Here is a 17,883-nt window from a genome sequence, read left to right as displayed (position 1 = left end):
AAAAAGTGAGAAGATTTAATTCGCGGCAGAATAACGAAAGTGCGAAAAAAATGCGTGCCAAACACGAGGTGATCAACCACGTAAGTACGTAAAGTCGAGATGTACATTGTACTAACACAATAAGAGTGAAGAATAGCAGCAGAATAGCTTGTGTCAATCGAAAACGTAACGTATATGCAGTGTGACATCACGTATGGAAAACTAAAGCAGTTTTCAGCCACAAGGCCAGCGAATAATTTTTTTAATTTAGGCACCCTTAATGCTTTTAACACCACAAACAAACCAAAACACAGCAATAGGCAACAAACAGTTTACAAATTGGGTAATCTTGACGAAAATAACAAATTTTCTCTGCTTCATAGTAGCGTAACCTGGGCTTGGCCAACAAACACATATACTTTGCACAGCATATACTTTAAGTTTCACATCGGATACTTCGTTACTGCGCTAAGGTCGCAGATTTTACGTAGATAAAAAGAATGGGAGGGGACCACTTCCTTGGAAAATATCAACTCTCACAGGAGAGGAAAATCGACGGTAAATCGCACAGAAATTACTATTCCTTTGTCGCATAGGTATCACACCTTAACACGTTTATCTTAAGGTAACAACCGAGAGACTATGTAGTGCTTGTAGCACAGCGAAACGAAGCATGTATAAATATTCTAAAAACTTGGTAGTCGCCATTGCCTAATAGACCGCAGCTCTGTCTGCGCAGCTGTAACATCAAAAAATTTGTAAGAAAATAAAAATAAAGGTTATTTTTGTTCCATTGGAATGGAATAGTTTCTGCCACTGGGGGTCGCGCGGACCGACTCAAATGAGGTCGCCAATCTTTACAATGGCGAATTCGGCCAGTTCGAATTCAGACACCGATCAGGCTTCACTTGGAAATGTGATGCGGGCGTATCTGTCTTTCGCCTTCCAATAGCAGCATCTGCATAGCGGCCAAAACCAGAAAAGCGCCGTAGCGGCGAACGCGAGGCGCCGTCCAATCAGCGGCAAATCCGTATCGCTTTCCTCGCACGCCGTTGGTGAGATTGTCGATGCCCAGCGCCTCGATGATGGCGGCTTCGCGCGTGAACGCCTCGCAAGCCATCGCGTTCTGGAAGATGTGCAGGGATACGACGCCGCAGCCGGCCCGCCAGATCTCGTGGATGTGCTGCAGCTTGGGACTCGGCGATGCCTTGTCAATGTTAAAAAATATTTGGGTACACTATCACGGATCTGTAATGTAGCTCAAGTCAAGCATCACTTATAAAAGCTGGGACGCGATTGTTATCAGTCTTGAAATAACAATTGCGGCCCACCTTTTATAAGATATGCTTGACTGGCTTCTCGGTCACATTAACTGAAGATGATACAAGTTCGTATCGAAACGTCTTAATCAAGATGATGTCGATCTACTCGACCTTTTGGCTGGGCAATTCATTATCAGAATAATATTATATTAGAAAAACGGCACAGGTCTGGAATACTACTGTTAAGATTAACAGTGAGTTTGCTAAAGCGCATTTTAAAGTAAGTGTTTATGTGGCCTACAGAAAAGCGTTGTTTAAAAAACGGAAAAAACATAAAGATTTAAGGCAAACCAAAAAGTCAAGGCGCACTTACCACACCGCGTTTCGATAGGGCTTCCTTGAAATGAGCGTAAGGTCGCGCCTTCTTGCCTTTGCCGACGTAAAATACGGCGCCGGCGAACACACGGAGACACTCCGACTCAGATATACTCCTGGCCCGGTTTGGCAGCATGTCGGTCACCCTGGGTGGTTGGGAGGGTTAAAACATTAAAATAAAGCTGGTTTTAAGCTCAAGATACCTACTACCTATATTTGAGGTCAGTGGCCGTTTAAATATGCTTAACAAACTGTCCAGAAAGGCCTAATTGAAATCTTGTTGTATTATTTGGAAAATGAATGTTTTCGATAAAAGTGTTGACAAACGCAAAGTTTTTTCGCCGAGTTAGAGCATTAAACGTACTATTACTTTTATTAAGTATATATATCATTAATTAATTATGTATATATGTGTGTTTGGCTTCAGTAATAAACAAACTGCGAGCTTGTTGCGCCAAATGTCGAGTGGAACCTACAAATGTCTCAATTCACATCCGTAATACCAACGGCCCAGAATCGCCAATCTTGCAAAGTTTTTTGATCATGCTCACCTGGGGTCGAGCAGCAAGTAATTGAAGCTGTCCTTGGCGTTTCCACCCCTCCACTGTCCACTAGGGGGCGGGTTGTCAAACTGGAGTCGAACAGATCGGTCATCGTCCGCTACCGATGGCGGAAGGGGCTTTCCCGCAAGTAGGGAGCGCATTTCATGCGAGAACTTGCCATTGCCTGCAGGTAAAGGCAATATTAGGCTAATATTTGCAATTTAGCGACTCGGACTTAGCTGCTAAGAAAAAAATGCAACTAGCGTTGGAAAATAAATAGCTAAAATTATGTAGGAAAAATGGCGATAATTGTAAAATACATCTCTCACACGTTTGCTTTTGAGGCTGATTATTCGTTCATCGGCATTTTATTGACTAAATGCAGTCACACTTTAAAACGCAAAAAAATGACAGCGCAAACAACACTTTTTAATACCTATTTCAAAAAGGGCAAATCTTTGAGATCCGCGTGCCAAGAATTACCTGATACGACTAGGAATGGCAAAAAACTCACATGAATTTATACATTGATTCTGAACATACTACAACACTGGTAAGAAAATTGCTGTTACCGACTATAGTAGTCGAAAATTACTGAATAAACTTCTCAACCAAAACAAATGTCTGATCGTCAAATAGAACAACTATCCTGCAGTGAGGTTTTAACTCATTAACGAACAACTGTACATTCCTTTCAATATGGAGTTGATTGTATTACTGTTACCCACACCTTCACCCCAAAAGATTAGGATTACCGAATAAACTTTCAAGCCAATTGTTAAATCGCTCATACCTTTTGCTGCTCCGTTATCGACATGGAAGCCTCGTTCGAGTAGACACAGTTTCTTCATGTACAAGGCGCGCGCTGCTGCAATAGGTCCCGGGTTCAAGCCATGACCGACCAGCTTAGCTCTGACGAGACGAAACATAGAAAGAAAACGATTGAGAATCCACAGAACGGTTAAAAAGTGCCACAATTGAACGTAGAGACATTACAAACATATTCGTATACTGCTTTGGCTTGTTACTGCAGGGACAAGCTTAAGCATATATCATAACACCATTGTGACGTATTTTTTAAACGGATACTGTGACGCGTCAATACTGAATGCAATACGAGGAGGATATATTGCAACTCGGCAAGTAATAACAAGACAAAATCAATTGTTAATTTGTTCGTTTAAAGTTTTAAACCACAGGCTGGTAACAGTTTTTATAGCTGGGCTAATTTGAATGTAAAATAATGAGCAGGGTTACATTGGTTAAATAGAAATACAAGGCGTCTTAAGTATGAAAACTGCCCTTCATAATGCACAAGAAAACGTATATTAAAATAATAAATATAAATGCACAACAAAACGTATAAATTAGCTGCAAATATTGCTCGTATTTCTTCCACAAGCTAAAACGACTGCGATTACTCTAAATTTTACACAGCTATCAGATTTGCATTTTGAAGTAAGAAATACGATCGTATTACATAACAAAGGGCTCAAAACACGCTATTATGACGCAACAAATGACCGGTTTATTCGCAGTGAAATAAATTGATGGCATTGTGACTAATAAGGAACAAAATGCCGACCATGCCTTTAGAAACAACAAAATTACGACGTAATGGTTAAATTGAATAATTGGAGAACGGTAAAAAATAGGGAGGTCGGACACAGGCCATATTGGGCACGTCGCTGGTTTAAACTGCCTATTGTCTTGTGCTAGTATCATAATTTTACAAATATCGGCGAATACACACTCATATGGCAATGTTACATTTTAGTTACCATACTATATAGTCAAGTTATTCGCTTTACGTGCCAGGGTAAGGTTTAGAACTCGTTGACCCACGCCTATTTATAAGTTCAAGTTTAAGTGAATAACGTTCAAAAGCGTTACGGTTGGTTAACACTAAACGCGTCTGCTGTTAACGTAAAACGTATTTAAAAAAACGCTTTCGGTTGCGGATATTATAAATATTTCAACTTTGACGCTTTCGGTTAAAAGCGAGGAAATTTGCCGTTGACGCTGGCAACGTGTTATGTGTGAACTGGACGACTCTGGCGTTTTGCCACACGCTAGAAGCAAAACGAGTCTAGTTTGAACCAGCCTTCAATAAATACAAGTAATGGCTATATTAATCGGAAACCTTGTATCAAAACAAACGAATGGGAACTTGAACCTACCGCAATTGCTTGTTTGACAATTGACAAATATCGTCAGGGATTACGATGGTATCATCGCTACCATCTGGTTCGTATTTCCGGCCGACTATTTCTTGCACCGACTCGTTGTGAAGCAAAGTCTGGAAAAATGCGCAGCACGCCTTAAGTTAGCCAATTTTAACGACTAAAAATTGATTACGTCGCCTTAAAAAAACAATCTGCCTTTTATGGTCTGTTTTATTATTTGTATTTGTAAATACACAATAAACTTAAACAACAATTTGGAAAAGGCACCGCAACGTCATTCTTTTATTAAAAAATCAGAATTTAGCAGCTTAAGATTGCGAAAAAAATATGATGGATAATAATAATCCCACAATTTTAAACTTTTAATGGATCATCACTAATGCTATCAGCTAATTGTCTGTTGTGCCTACCACTCCAATATTTGTTCATGAATTGTATAATAAAACAAAATAGTTATTCTGCTGTGGATAAACAAATATAGAAAAACTAAAGCAAGACAGTTATCCTTACCTTCCAATCATATATTATGGTGGAATCAGAAAGCATTGTGCTGTTGTGAGGTGAATCCTGAGAAACTGACAACTTAATGGGCGGTGAAAGAATCTCCTCAACACCGTAAGAACTGGCATATGCACAAAAGGCATAAATAAGTGTGTAAAAAACTATTATATGCACAATAGGGTGGAGTGAAAAAAATAAAAATCACTAATTTAAAAAAAGTCCCCTCTCAATAGTTGCCTTTGGTCCTAAAACTAAGTTTGAAAATGTTTTTGGGAAGTTGCCTCGAATACTTGGGTGACAACCCTGACGCAAAGGTCATGTAGGGGTCAAATCCCAGAAAAATTATGAAACCCAATTTTATATTTGTTTGCTGTTACCATCCTGTGCTGGTGCTTCATCTAAAACCTCTCAAATGTGTGTTTAATTGGTTAGAGATGTTTTATACTCATTATACTGATTTATTGTGTTGTGAATATGTTATTGTGATGTAAAACGGTGCATAATCCTATGTCTTATTCATATTTGAACCAAAAATGACATTTTATGAAAATAACCACATATCTAATGAAATTAGGACAAATAGTTCTTTTAGAGCAGATAGGAAAGTGCACATTCTGCTTCTTTTGGAAAGCAAACTAACTCTCTAGCACCACCGGTTAAAGAGTTATGGCATTTTTCTGGGATTTGACCCCTGCATGACCTTTGCGTCAGGGTTGTCACCTGTATTCGAGGCAACTTCCCAAAAATATATTTAAACTTAGTTTTGGGACCAAAGGCAACTATTGAGAGGGGACTTTTTTAGAATTAGTGATTTTTATTTTTTTCACTCCACCCTAATGCACAATTGTACATGTTTAAAAAAAGTAGCGAATAAGTGCCTTAGTTTATAAAAATTTGCAACTAACATATCTGAATAAAATAAAAAAAATATTTATATATATTATTAAATTTAATCTAAAATTAGAATAATTTTGGGATTTACGTCAGTTAACTATTATACCTTGCCGAAGGTCTGCGACGATGCTCGATCAAAGAATTTCCGTCAGAATCAGAGTAGAGAAAAATCTGATCTTCATCTAAAGAAAATAATTAACTTATTGCCTTGTTTAAACTAAACAAAGCTTGACACAATGTAACACTGAACAAAAATATACATAAACAATATACAATACGGGATACATACACTTATGTGAACAAAAACTGGGATCTAGCCCTATGAAGTTGTTTTTTGATCCACAATAATGGCTTATGTATAGAAGTCGTGAGTTTGAACCTAATTATTTTTTCAGCTGACTTTGCTTGCATGAAAACATAATCATATGATTTGTTTATTCTATTGAAGGCCCCTAAACTACATAATAGATAAATTCAAATTTTTTTTGTGTATTTATTTTTATAAACAAACCAATTTACCTGAAATTAAACTAATGTCAAAACTCTTTGGCAAAATGTGAGATACGTCCTCAATACATGTAGACTGCAACCTTTGTCTAGTTTCTTTAAAATTGCTTGTAGCCTGCTCACCCATATCAAGATTTTCATCACTTTGGCAGGCATTTGGTTGATCAAGGCAACTCTCATTAATTAGCAAGGTTTCCGCCATGCTTTCAGTCTCATCCAAGGCTACAGTGGTGTCAGCCAAAGAAAAGACAGAATCATCAGCAGCTATTCTTGTGTACGATACATCTTGGGGGTTATATGATGGTGAGATGTCACCAGAAGAATGAACAGCATTAGCATGATTTACTCTTGTGTCGAACATCATTTGTCGTCTTTGCTCTTCGGTTATCACAAAATCTGAACAAGATCCAGAACTTGATAACGAAGATTCAATGCTCTGTGCTGGGCGCCGTGGAGTTTGACAAATATATTGTACATCAACACTGTCATCTACATCAGATGTATTTGCCTTCAACCGCACAGTTTTGTCAAGTGTTTCATCCGGACTTGAGTGCTTTCGGATGAACATGTAGCAGTTATCGGGTGACGTAACATCGATCCCAGTACGTAGTGAAATGTTGTTTGGGTTGAATCCTTTCAGAGGTATAACGACCTCGTCCTGACTCACATATTGGCTCGCAACATTGGCGTCTTTTTCTGAAAGACCCACTTTTTTAGAATGTGGAGAATTTGCGAGCAATGCTGTATCGTCTTTTATAGTTTGTTCTAAATGGATTTCATGGCTTTCTTTGCAAGTTGATTTCTGTTCAACTGGCGTCAAAAAATTGTTGTTCAAATTTCTTGACAAAGACTTTCTTTTTCCACAGTCTGAACAAATTGGACTTTCAAGAACCTTTCGACGAGGAATTACTTGGCTCAAATTTATTTTCCGTAGATTGTATGCTAAAATATTAAAAGAACAGATTCATAAATATAAAATTTTATAAATAATAAGTTAATTAACTAAAGAAATGTTGCTTTTAGCTGACAAAGGTTCTTTGCCTCAACATCTACTTGTGTTGCTGTATTGCTTAATACTAGATATATACCTTCAAAGGGGAAAAAAAGTTGGTAGAAAGCCAAAAAAAAAAAAAAAAATGTAGGGCAATGTAAAGTTTAAAATTTAAAACATCTAGTTAAATATTAAAAGTAATTCGACATCAGTTGAAAAAGTATTCAATATTCATACATATTTTTATGTTTTTATATCAAAATGCAACTTACAAAATTGACCAAGGTCACTTGAATCAAGTGATTGCTCTGTCAGATAATCATTTAGTATCACCATACAGTTATGGTTGTCTTTGGCAAACCTGCAAATAAAAAATAACCAACAAACAAATAGTAGAAAGTCATCCACAGTGGAATAGCTTAACAAGGCGCTTACCATTCCACATCTTTTCCTTCTTTATCTGTTAAATTTATATCACCGCCATATTGTAGCATCAGTCTCAAGCAATCAGCTTTTCCCCATATTGCTGCAACATGGAGTGGTGTATGGCCTTCTGTATCACTATAATAAACCAACAACATTACCATCCAAAGAACCAAACTACTTATTTCATTTCATTTTCGTAATAAATGTAAAATAATCAACTGTAATATTATGACTGAAGTTAAATTTCAAGTTGTGGATAACTATAAAGTAGTTTAAGTTACAGTGAAATAACATTTTGATTTACAACTAATATGCATAACATAACATGTAAATTCCTAAAATAGATTTCAAGATGGAACATAGTAATTTTGTAACCTTTTAAAACGAAGAATAGCTATGGTTCATGTATCGATAGAAAGTAGTTTTCCCTATTTTACCCAACTGCATTGCCCAACTTGACGTCACTATACACATGAGCGGTGTCCACTGACATGAGACCAACACTCGAGCAATTGGGATTGGCGTTTGACAATTTCATTCTACTTTATGCTATTCAATCGGAATAAGCTTTATACTAACGGCTTGAATCAACGTGTTACGTTATCAGGTATACTGAGATTTGTGAATATACTCAACAAGCAATATCAACTTAGTGAAGTAACTCTGTCTAAAGTTCAAATCAATAAGAACAGGTATTTTAGAGGTCTGTTCCTTGGAGTCAGGTGTATACAAGCAACAAGTAAGTGACTTAGGCAGTCCTCGGCACCTGCCTTAAGGGCCAGCGCCATACTTAACCATAGTAACCCCCAACGCTAAAGTTGATAACAAAAGTAACGAGCATAAACAAGTTTACTCCACTATCTGGTAGACTCACTATACATTTGGGTTTCCGTTGTGAGTTAATATCTCACTGACATATTTGTAGCAAGATGTGGAATCGGCACCAACTGCAAGGTGGAATGGAGTCACGCCATTTAAGAGCAATCGATTAGGATTAGCACCAGAGGTTAGAAGGTTCGATACTAAACTAAAACAAAATTGTTAATAGTAAGAACACATACATGTTTTAAGACAGTCTTCATTCCATGACAGGTGTATATATAGGTTTTTAGGCATTGCGTGCACAGCTAAATATGGAAAATGAACCTCTTGACTAGACTTAAGTCAGTTCAACATGACTTGTTTACAATACTGGCATAAAGTGGATAAAATACAACTAGTTGTAGAAAATTTAATTTTAGAAGTTGTCAAAAACACAAATAAAATTATACAAGGGCCAATCTACACATCATGGCCTTCTCGTTAATGTCTTTGGTGTGCACTGTGCAGCACCAAATTGTTGTGCAGCACCAATTTGTTTGTTGAGTTGTATAGGTGTGCAATAACGTTTTTTGCACACCTAAGGTACGAAATCCGACCATATTTCAATGCAATGTACTAATTTAGGTGTGCACACAACATTATTTAAAAAAATATCAGGTGCTCACTTGCCTCAGAATGCAGACGAGGACGCTGGTTTAGAATCCTACCACATTTTCGTCCAAGGTTTTAAATTGCTGACATTATTTGGGTTAGGGTGTGAGTTAGCATTTGGGTTCAAGTGAGTAAAGTTAAACTATTATTATGTATTCTTCCATATATATTTTAAATAAAATTCAAGGGCATGTCAAACATCACAAAGGTATAGTATATAGTTACAATGGGCGCTCTTTCACTTATGTACGTGAAAAGTTATGCAAAAAACAAAACAAAATATTACCACATACCACAACGCATATTGTTTGGGTTAGGGTGCGGGTTAGCGTTTGGGTGAGGGTGGGTCAAGTAATATTATGTTTAATATTGATAATAACTTGACCCACCCTCACCCAAACGCTAACCCGCACCCTAACCCAAACAATATGCGTTGTGGTATGCGGCATTTAAAAAAAGTTTTTTTTTTATTAATTTTCACGTCCATAAGTAAAAGAGAGCCTTACAATGTTTGGGTAAACGCAGTCTTGGATAAAATGTGGCACGAAACATCGCTTTGTATGGTTGAGTTATACTTTTGTTTGCTCGTCAAAGGGTAACACTAATTTACGGAATGATGAATGGTCGGAATAGTCGGAATGCTCACTAATTTACGGAATGGAATGAATAGGGCCGAAACTAATTTGATGAATGGTCGGAACGGAATGAACTGTCCGAATAGAATGAACTGTCCGAATAGAATGAATGACGCTGTAGGAGCAGAATGAACTGTCGGAATGAAATGAACCAAGCTGTAGACACAGAATGAACTGTCGGAATAGAATGAACTGATGGTATGGAATGAACGAAGCTGTAGGAATAGAATGAACTGATGGTATGGAATGAACGAAGCTGTAGGAACAGAATGAACTGTCGGAATGAAATTAACGAAGCTGTAGGAACAGAATAAACTGTCGGAATAGAATGAACTGATGGTATGGAATGAACGAAGCTGTAGGAATAGAATGAACTGATGGTATGAAATGAACGAAGCTGTAGGAATAGAATGAACTGTCGGGATGGAATGAACGAAGCTGTAGGAACAGAATAAACTGTCGGAATAGAATGAACTGACGGTATGAAATGAACGAAGCTGTAGGAACAGAATGAACTGTCGGAATAGAATGAACTGTCGGAATGAGATGAACGAAGCTTTCCGACAGTTCGTTCATTTCATTCCGAAAGTTCATTCCTAACCCTAACCGCTTCGTTCATCTCATTCCGACAGTTCATTCTGTTCCTACAGCTTCGTTCATTTCATTCCGACAGTTCATTCTGTTCCTACAGCTTCGTTTTTTTTATTCCGACAGTTAATTCCGTTCCGACCATTCATCAAATTAGTTTCGGCCCTATTCATTCCATTCCGACCATTCCGTAAATTAGTGAGCGTTCCGACCATTCATCATTCCGTAAATTAGTGTTACCCCTCGTCAAAGTCCCAAAACACATGTAATACAAATCACTTACTTGAAGTCGTTGGTTTGTATTGCCTCGAAAAGCTTTTCAGCCAGTTTTAGCGAAGTTGTCATTTCCCCGACATTGAACGTGCTCTGTCTGTTTTGGCCTAGTTTTCGATATAATGATTGTTATTGTTGTTGTTAATAGAAATTGAACTGCACCCCATGTGGCGCGAAAATAAAACTAGATGAGACGAAGGCCAACTACTAAATAGCATAAAAATATATAATTTGGACGTAAGAGCTCGTAATTCTTTCTGTTTTAGCTCTGATAAATAACGCTACAAAAATAAGATTGTAATAGGCAAGTATTAAATCTAAATATTACCTAAATTGTCGACCAAAATTATTGTTTGGGAACAACAAATGAACAAATAACGGACCAATGTTATCGACCTTCGGGTTTACATTCTTATATAAAAGGTTTACTGTTGTTAAGGATGGTTGTTTATTTGTACACATCGATACATCAAAAGTCGCTTTAAAGCAGAAAATGTCAAGTTAGCTACCGCAAAAATAAAAATTGTCATGAATTGTGTAATGACAACAAAATTCACGCTTCAGTAAGTTTTCCAGTTTGACATTAACTTGTTGTGTTGGAAGTGTTTGTTTCACTTTCCGCATTTCTCTCTTTTTTAAAAAGTAATATTTTTCTTGATATTACGAATAATGTAGGATCATCAAATATACCGGTGTTAATTCTGTTGTTTTTGACCAATGGCAGTGTTAGAAACTTTTGCAAGTTTAAAACTAGTTTATCAGTCCGTGGGGTGTATCTTGTTTGGTCTATTAAATGAAAGCATTTATTTAGCGTCCAAGAATATAGTTAACAAACATAAAGATTTCAATTACTACATACGATATGATTATGTATTTCAAATCTACCAAATAAGGGGTGGCTTAGTATGTTTTTAAATTGATTTAAGAATTACGCAATATCTAATCAATATGTCAACATTTTTGTGCAAAATAGGAACCGTTGTCGGAAATATTGCTGATCAATATGTCTGAAAAGGGATCCGATTCCGATCATTTCAAGGGTTGGCTTTGGAAATGGACAAACTACATTAAAGGATATCAACGAAGATGGTTTGTCCTGTCCAACGGCTTGTTGTCCTATTATCGTTCGCAAGCGGAAATGGCCCATACTTGCCGTGGTACGATAAATCTTGCCGGAGCTTTCATTGTGACAGAAGATTCGTGCAACTTCATGATATCCAATGGTGGCACTCAGACGTTTCACCTCAAGGCAAGCTCAGAAGTGGAAAGGCAAAGGTGGATTACAGCACTTGAACTGGCAAAAGCCCGAGCATCAAGAATGATCGACACCGACGATTCTTCTGACGACGAGGGCGAAGGGGGTTTGACCCGTGAACTTCCTGGTGTTGACATGGAGCGCAGTGAGCTACGCTTGACCCTGAGGACTCTTGGAAGCAAGCTAGACGACTTGGCGACTTGTAATGAGCTTATATCGAAGCACGGCGGGGCTTTGCAGCGTGCCCTCTCGGATCTGGAGACTGCCGAGCACCAAACCAGCAATCTCACCGATCCCACGGCACTGTCTGCTAAAATTAAAACCGTTAACGAGCGCGCCACTCTTTTTCGCATCACGTCGACGGCTATGATAAATGCGTGTGGCGATTTCCTGCAGCTTGCTCAAGCGCAGGGCAAAAAGTGGCACAAGTCGATCGTACACGAAAGGGAGCAGCGCCTGCGACTGGAAGAAACAGTGGAAACCCTGGCAAAGCAGCACAACACCTTGGAGAGAGCCATACACGCTGGCACGGGACCTCCGAGACACGGATCAGAAGAGAGCACCTCCAGTGAAATGCAGGACAGTGAAGAAGAGGAAGATGATGAATTTGTGGACGCTTCTGACAAAGGCTTCACAACTGAGTTTGTTAAGGGTCACCGAAAGACCAGCAGCAGTACAAGCCTGGTCGAAACAGAAGCACTGAAAAACGGTGTCGCTTTGTCTAGTGATCTTGTTCCTTCCACTTCGGGTGCTGCCGGCAAGAAAGTGTGGCGTACCACCATCCCAGAAAAGCCTAACCATAGCATCAACTTGTGGAGCATTATGAAAAATTGCATCGGACGGGATCTGTCCAAGATTCCAATGCCAGTCAATTTCAACGAACCGCTTTCCATGCTGCAGCGTTTAGCCGAAGATTTGGAATATTCTGAGCTCCTAGATAGGGCTGCAAAGTGTTCCACATCACAGGAGCAAATGTCTTATGTTGTTGCATTTACCATTTCCTGCTATGCGTCAACCCTGTACAGAATAGGAAAGCCGTTTAATCCTTTGCTGGGAGAAACCTTTGAGATGGACAGAAGAGACGATCTCGGGATTCGTGTACTCTGTGAGCAGGTCAGTCACCACCCTCCATCTGCTGCCATCTTCGCCGAGTCTAAAGACAAAGGAGAGAAATCCGGCTGGAGCTTCTGGACACAAATAACAGTGTCCAGCAAGTTTCGTGGCAAATATCTGAACGTGATGCCAGGCGGAACTCTCCATGTCATGTTCCACGAAAGCGGTAACCACTACACCTGGTCTAAGCCCATGATAACGGTCCACAACATCATTGTCGGCAAGTTGTGGGTCGATCAGTCCGGAGATGCTGAGGTTGTCAATCACACCACTGGCGACTATTGCAAGCACAAGTACTTTCCCTACAGCTATTTTTCCAGGGATACGCCACGTAAGGTTTCCGGCATAGTTATGGACAAACACGACAAGGCCCACTTTGTCATTTCCGGTACTTGGGATACTCATATTGATTCAGCCAAAATCGTTAGTGTCAACAACGCCAACAAGTCCAAACCGATTTACCAAACTCTCCCCGCTAAAGTATTGTGGAAAGTCCGACATTTGCCTCCAGGAGCTGAAAAAATCTACCACTTCACCACTTTGGCTGTCTCGCTCAACGAGGAAGTAAATGGAGTCGCACCAACTGATTCACGCCTGCGACCTGACCAAAGAATGATGGAAAATGGCAGCTGGGATATGGCAAATGAGCTTAAACAGTCCCTAGAAGATGCCCAGAGGACAAGGAGAAAGAAAAGAGAAGCAGAAGCAACTATGATTAGGAACAATGGTCAGGAACCAGAGCAATATGAACCGACTTGGTTTACATTGAAGAGTTGTGAACTAACTCACGAAATGATGTATACTTATGACGGCAAGTACTGGGATCACAGGTCATCGCAGAACTGGGCAAAGTGTCCAAAGATCTTTGAAATACCGCCGACAGCTGCCTTGGAAAACAATGCTGCTTAGAAATTCTTGCTCTGTGAATAACTTTACCCATTCTTAGTGCAATAGTTGTTTTTCGTGGAATTAATTTTCAGCAAACCCTTTGAGTGACCTTGGTATGAAACGACATATGGAGTATATTTTGGTTAAAAACTCTGGGGAATCTTGTCTTAAAACTACCTAAGGGGTAAGATAACTTGCCATGTTTATTCATGGAACTTTTGTTTTTTTCCAACAACGTTGCCGGTAGCTTATATGTACTGTGTGTTGTGAGTTCCTCTGAAAAGTAGAAGATTTGTTTTTCTAATTGTCACTTACAGTATAAGGCACAAGCATGACCCCATCATTAAAGCCAAATAATCTCAGTCGTTTACCTGATTAGCAGACCAGTGCACGTCCTAATAATACATCAAGAACTCAACAGCTGTACTAGTATATATATATATATATGTTTTATTTCCCCTGAAAATTATTGTGAGCTTTTACTTTGTTGCAATATGAATAAATTATGTTTTAGTATTTTTGCCAAATTATATACAATTGTTAATGATTATGTAGTTTGGTGATGCTGTGAAATTTACCCAAATTCTTCGGGTGTATTTAAAAACCTTAAATTATATTCTTTGTCAGTGTAGCAAAGCTTCATGCCCATGCTTATAAATATTTACTTGTCCTGTGTTGTCTGTAAAAATGCTTTAAAATATCAAACAGGCAACTAATTAGCCATTCGGGTTAAGTTTCATATTTGTGATTCATTGTTTGGTGCATAGCAGATGAGTGAAATAATTTAAGGAATATGCATGGTATGGATGGTTCGTATAAATGTATCACTTGTTTTGTTCATTGAAAATTGTATAATTTTGTCTCCGTTTAGATGACTTAGTGCTTTTCATAGTTTGTGTGTGTAATATGTTAGTGGCTATTCCTGAAACCCAGGCTGCTTCAAAATGCAGGGTTGGATGCTTTACAGACAAAAAGGAGGTACATACAACTTTAACATAGATATGTTTTATTAAATTTTGCGAAGTAGGAAGACTGTGGAATGCTTTGCTTGTTTGAAAATTGAATATTGATAAATTGTATTATCCATACTACTATATAGCGAAGTCTAAACACTAATCCAGTAATCCTATAAAAAACTAACGAAAAATAATCTTTTTAACGATTCACAAAATTCTTGTTATTAAAGCAGTGATTTATGTTGATAAAAAACACATAATTTTAAAGTAAAAATCTCTAAGTAATTCATGTGAGTTGCCAAATTATCCCACTACCCTATGTTAAATTTCAAGCAATGGTGATGACTTATCCATATTGTAATCCCCTGTTTCACAGGTATAGTAGGTCGCCTGGCAGGACTTCTGGAGCATCGCCTGTACTTTATCCTCACCGAAAGCTGTCAGCTCCTTGGCTTCAAAGATGAAAGCCACATTGACTTGGAAAACCCGGACGTGACCTTCAATGCTCAGCAATGTGCCATTATCTTCAGTCAGGAATCTACAAAGCAGTTTGAGATTTTGGGCGAAAGAAACAGGTTTGTGTGATTAATTTGGAAGTACTTTTATCGGGTACCGTTTTTTATTGTTTATTTGCCTTAATAACAATAAATGACCTTGTGCTTGCCTACTTGTTTAATGTTAGAAAAACTATGCTAATGATTGCTATAAAATACAAGCCTGCAGTCAGGTATGAGTTCTACCTTCGTCGTTTTGTGCTTTTTGTTAGAACTAACTAAGGTACATGCGACCAGCACCTATACAAGTCATCTGAAAAGCTGCAGGTGCACTATATTTTTATTTGAAAAACATCCCTAAAAAGGAATGAAATAAAGTATGCACGCACATGGTTTGTTACATGAGTGAGATTATGTATGGTTCAAGTTGTAAATAAAAAAAAAACTTTGAAACTCTCTGTCCTAAGCTCCCTGTAGATGTGAATTAAAATTAGCTTGGGTAAATTCCTAAAATCAAATGGCAATTTTATGTTGTGTGCATTTCCAGAGATCGGATTACTTTTATGGTTGACAACGCCAATGATGTTCACCACTGGGTGTCCTGTATTCAAGCGCAGAGAAGCAAATATCAAGGCAGCACACAATCAACAAAAAGCAAGCTTTCAAGAAACTCAACAAATGTATGTTGCTATAATATACAATAAAATAAAACTCAAAGTTTAAAAGCCTGAGTGAACCAGGATCAGTTATTTTTTTAAGAAATATGTTTTTCACCTTTACTGGAATGGTTAGTTCCTATAAGTTAAGTAAAATACATGTACATAGCAAATACAATACACATATTTGTGTACATATGTTTTATTGTACATCGCAAAGTAATTATAAAATTAATTAAAATGTCAAAAACATATCAAGTCAGTATAAATTAAGTAAAAAGTTTAAAAACAAAAAGTATAGGCATATATTCCTTTAAAAAATGTCTAATTCTGGTTTTACTCGGGTTTTCAACCTTTGAGTTTTATTGTTAATTTACGCATCAGCGGAACAGTGATCGACAAGCAGAAACCTGCTGCCAATGGTTTTGGATTCCACAGAGATACGCCTTTTTCTATATAGCTATAATATAAACTAAGTTTGTCCTCGTGTTTATCTTTTGCTTGGTTCACAATTTGTTATTTTGGAAGTATATATTCATACTTTGTGTAACTGTGCCTGGTTATGAATCATATGTAATGTGAAATAAGCTATTGTTGCCAGGCATAATGTATAACGGAGTGTTGCTCTTCCAGCAGAATTAGCTATCGCGCGCTCTTACACCAATGAGCGTTGGTGCGAGTTTTTAATCGCACAAATTGTTACTTTTTGATTTATAAGGAATCTGTTTTACATGTAACGTCAGTATCCTGATGAAGACGTTCTGTATAGCACGTCGAAACGTCGATCTATTATATATTCTGCTGGAAGAACAACACTCCGTTATATGTAATGTGATTTATTATTAAATAAGCACACATATACAAATAATTCTATTTCAGCAGTAATATATCGGTCTATTTTGTGAACAGGATGAAAAGAAGCGGCTTCCAAGGCCTCTGGACAGCGACTTTGATGATTACGACAAAACTTCTAATCACAAAAACTCAGCAGGACAACACAAAGCTGATGAAGGTTTTTTTTTTAAATATGACCTCTTGTTCGGAAACTCATCAAGTTTATAAATGCACTGTGTAATGTTAAACACCTATTTAACCTTTTATGACTTGCGGCACCCCTCAAAAATAGTAAATAGATTGCGGCACCCCTACAAATTTTGTTACGACTTTACTAGTAATTCTAGAAAAGTAATTCTCCTCACTCGGGGTAATTCTCCTCAATTAAGCACGTAACAGTAGGTAAACCACTAAAATGTCGCAACAAACGGAACTGGAACAACACACATCAACTCTATACATCGTTGGAAGTTATAAATGGATTTTATCCACTCTAATCTTACACAAAAAGTTGTAAGAGTTGAGCAAAAATCAGATTCATAACGATTCTCAAATATCTCTCGACACCCTTGGGCATAAATATGGCACCCTTGAGAACCACTGCACTAATTGAATGGTTAAAAAACGTATTACTTAAAGAAATGTTTAGATATTTTTGGTGTAGACTGTATGTTTAATTGAAAAGTACCCTGGAAGCCATTGCAGCTATGTGTGTGTATCTTTAATTTAAAAGCTTCTAAGAACACTGTAAAAATACAGAAAATCCAGTATTTGACGACCCATTGCGATCCAATCACACTCCCTCCTCTCCGAACAATGGAGATGATTACGAGTGGGAAAATGAGATGTCGCCAACTTTACAGACGGCGGATGCTGCCAAAGTGGCACAGCTAAGGTATTTCAGTTTAAACCTATTTGCAAGGGATTAATAACAGCCAAAGAACCCAGTTATTTTTAATCTTTTTTTTCATTGATTTTTTTTAGATAACACTTGTAAACTTTGATGATTGCATGCCAATGTAACTTTTTTAACCTTGGACACTGCTTCAGATCTA

The 17,883-nt window shown here is 37.9% G+C and overlaps 3 protein-coding genes across 3 annotated transcripts in view; 2 read left to right on the top strand and 1 right to left on the bottom strand.

Moving 5' to 3' along the window:
• Nucleotides 1–327: 327 nt before the first annotated feature.
• LOC146170308 (uncharacterized) lies at nt 328–10,750 on the bottom strand. Its single transcript, XM_083391039.1, has 12 exons — nt 10,643–10,750; nt 8,538–8,690; nt 7,673–7,798; nt 7,510–7,598; nt 6,259–7,188; nt 5,846–5,921; nt 4,855–4,966; nt 4,339–4,457; nt 2,952–3,070; nt 2,168–2,342; nt 1,618–1,762; nt 328–1,186 (listed from the first exon to the last, which is right to left on the bottom strand). Exons 1-12 carry the CDS (start codon nt 10,702–10,704, stop codon nt 884–886), a joined length of 2,409 nt encoding a protein of 802 aa, XP_083247165.1. The 5' UTR covers nt 10,705–10,750; the 3' UTR covers nt 328–883.
• An 865-nt stretch (nt 10,751–11,615) lies between these two features.
• On the top strand, nt 11,616–14,760 carry LOC146170307 (oxysterol-binding protein 1-like). The gene has a single exon (XM_083391040.1). It carries the CDS (start codon nt 11,636–11,638, stop codon nt 13,907–13,909), a length of 2,274 nt encoding a protein of 757 aa, XP_083247166.1. The 5' UTR covers nt 11,616–11,635; the 3' UTR covers nt 13,910–14,760.
• LOC146170306 (uncharacterized) overlaps nt 14,734–17,883 on the top strand; it is a 27,587-nt gene continuing 24,437 nt past the window's right edge. Inside the window, exons 1-5 of the mRNA XM_083391037.1 lie at nt 14,734–14,866; nt 15,221–15,419; nt 15,886–16,018; nt 16,904–17,006; nt 17,588–17,723. Of these exons, the coding sequence (XP_083247163.1) occupies nt 14,833–14,866; nt 15,221–15,419; nt 15,886–16,018; nt 16,904–17,006; nt 17,588–17,723 (605 nt within the window). The 5' untranslated portion in view covers nt 14,734–14,832. The remainder of the gene's footprint in view (nt 14,867–15,220; nt 15,420–15,885; nt 16,019–16,903; nt 17,007–17,587; nt 17,724–17,883) is intronic.

This window comes from Ascidiella aspersa, chromosome 1, assembly GCF_963924565.1.
Source record: "Ascidiella aspersa chromosome 1, kaAscAspe10.2, whole genome shotgun sequence".
Lineage (NCBI taxonomy): Eukaryota > Metazoa > Chordata > Ascidiacea > Phlebobranchia > Ascidiidae > Ascidiella > Ascidiella aspersa.
This window is presented reverse-complemented; position numbering and strand designations above follow the sequence as displayed.

Coding starts and splice junctions, on each gene's coding strand:
- LOC146170308 (XM_083391039.1), bottom strand. CDS start 10,704: ATGACAACTTCGCTAAAACTGGCTGAAAAGCTTTTCGAGGCAATACAA. Junction 5,922..6,258: donor TGACATTAGTTTAATTTCAG/GTAAATTGGTTT, acceptor TATTTTCTTTAG/ATGAAGATCAGATTTTTCTC. Junction 2,343..2,951: donor CGATAACGGAGCAGCAAAAG/GTATGAGCGATT, acceptor CTTTACCTGCAG/GCAATGGCAAGTTCTCGCAT.
- LOC146170307 (XM_083391040.1), top strand. CDS start 11,636: ATGTCTGAAAAGGGATCCGATTCCGATCATTTCAAGGGTTGGCTTTGG.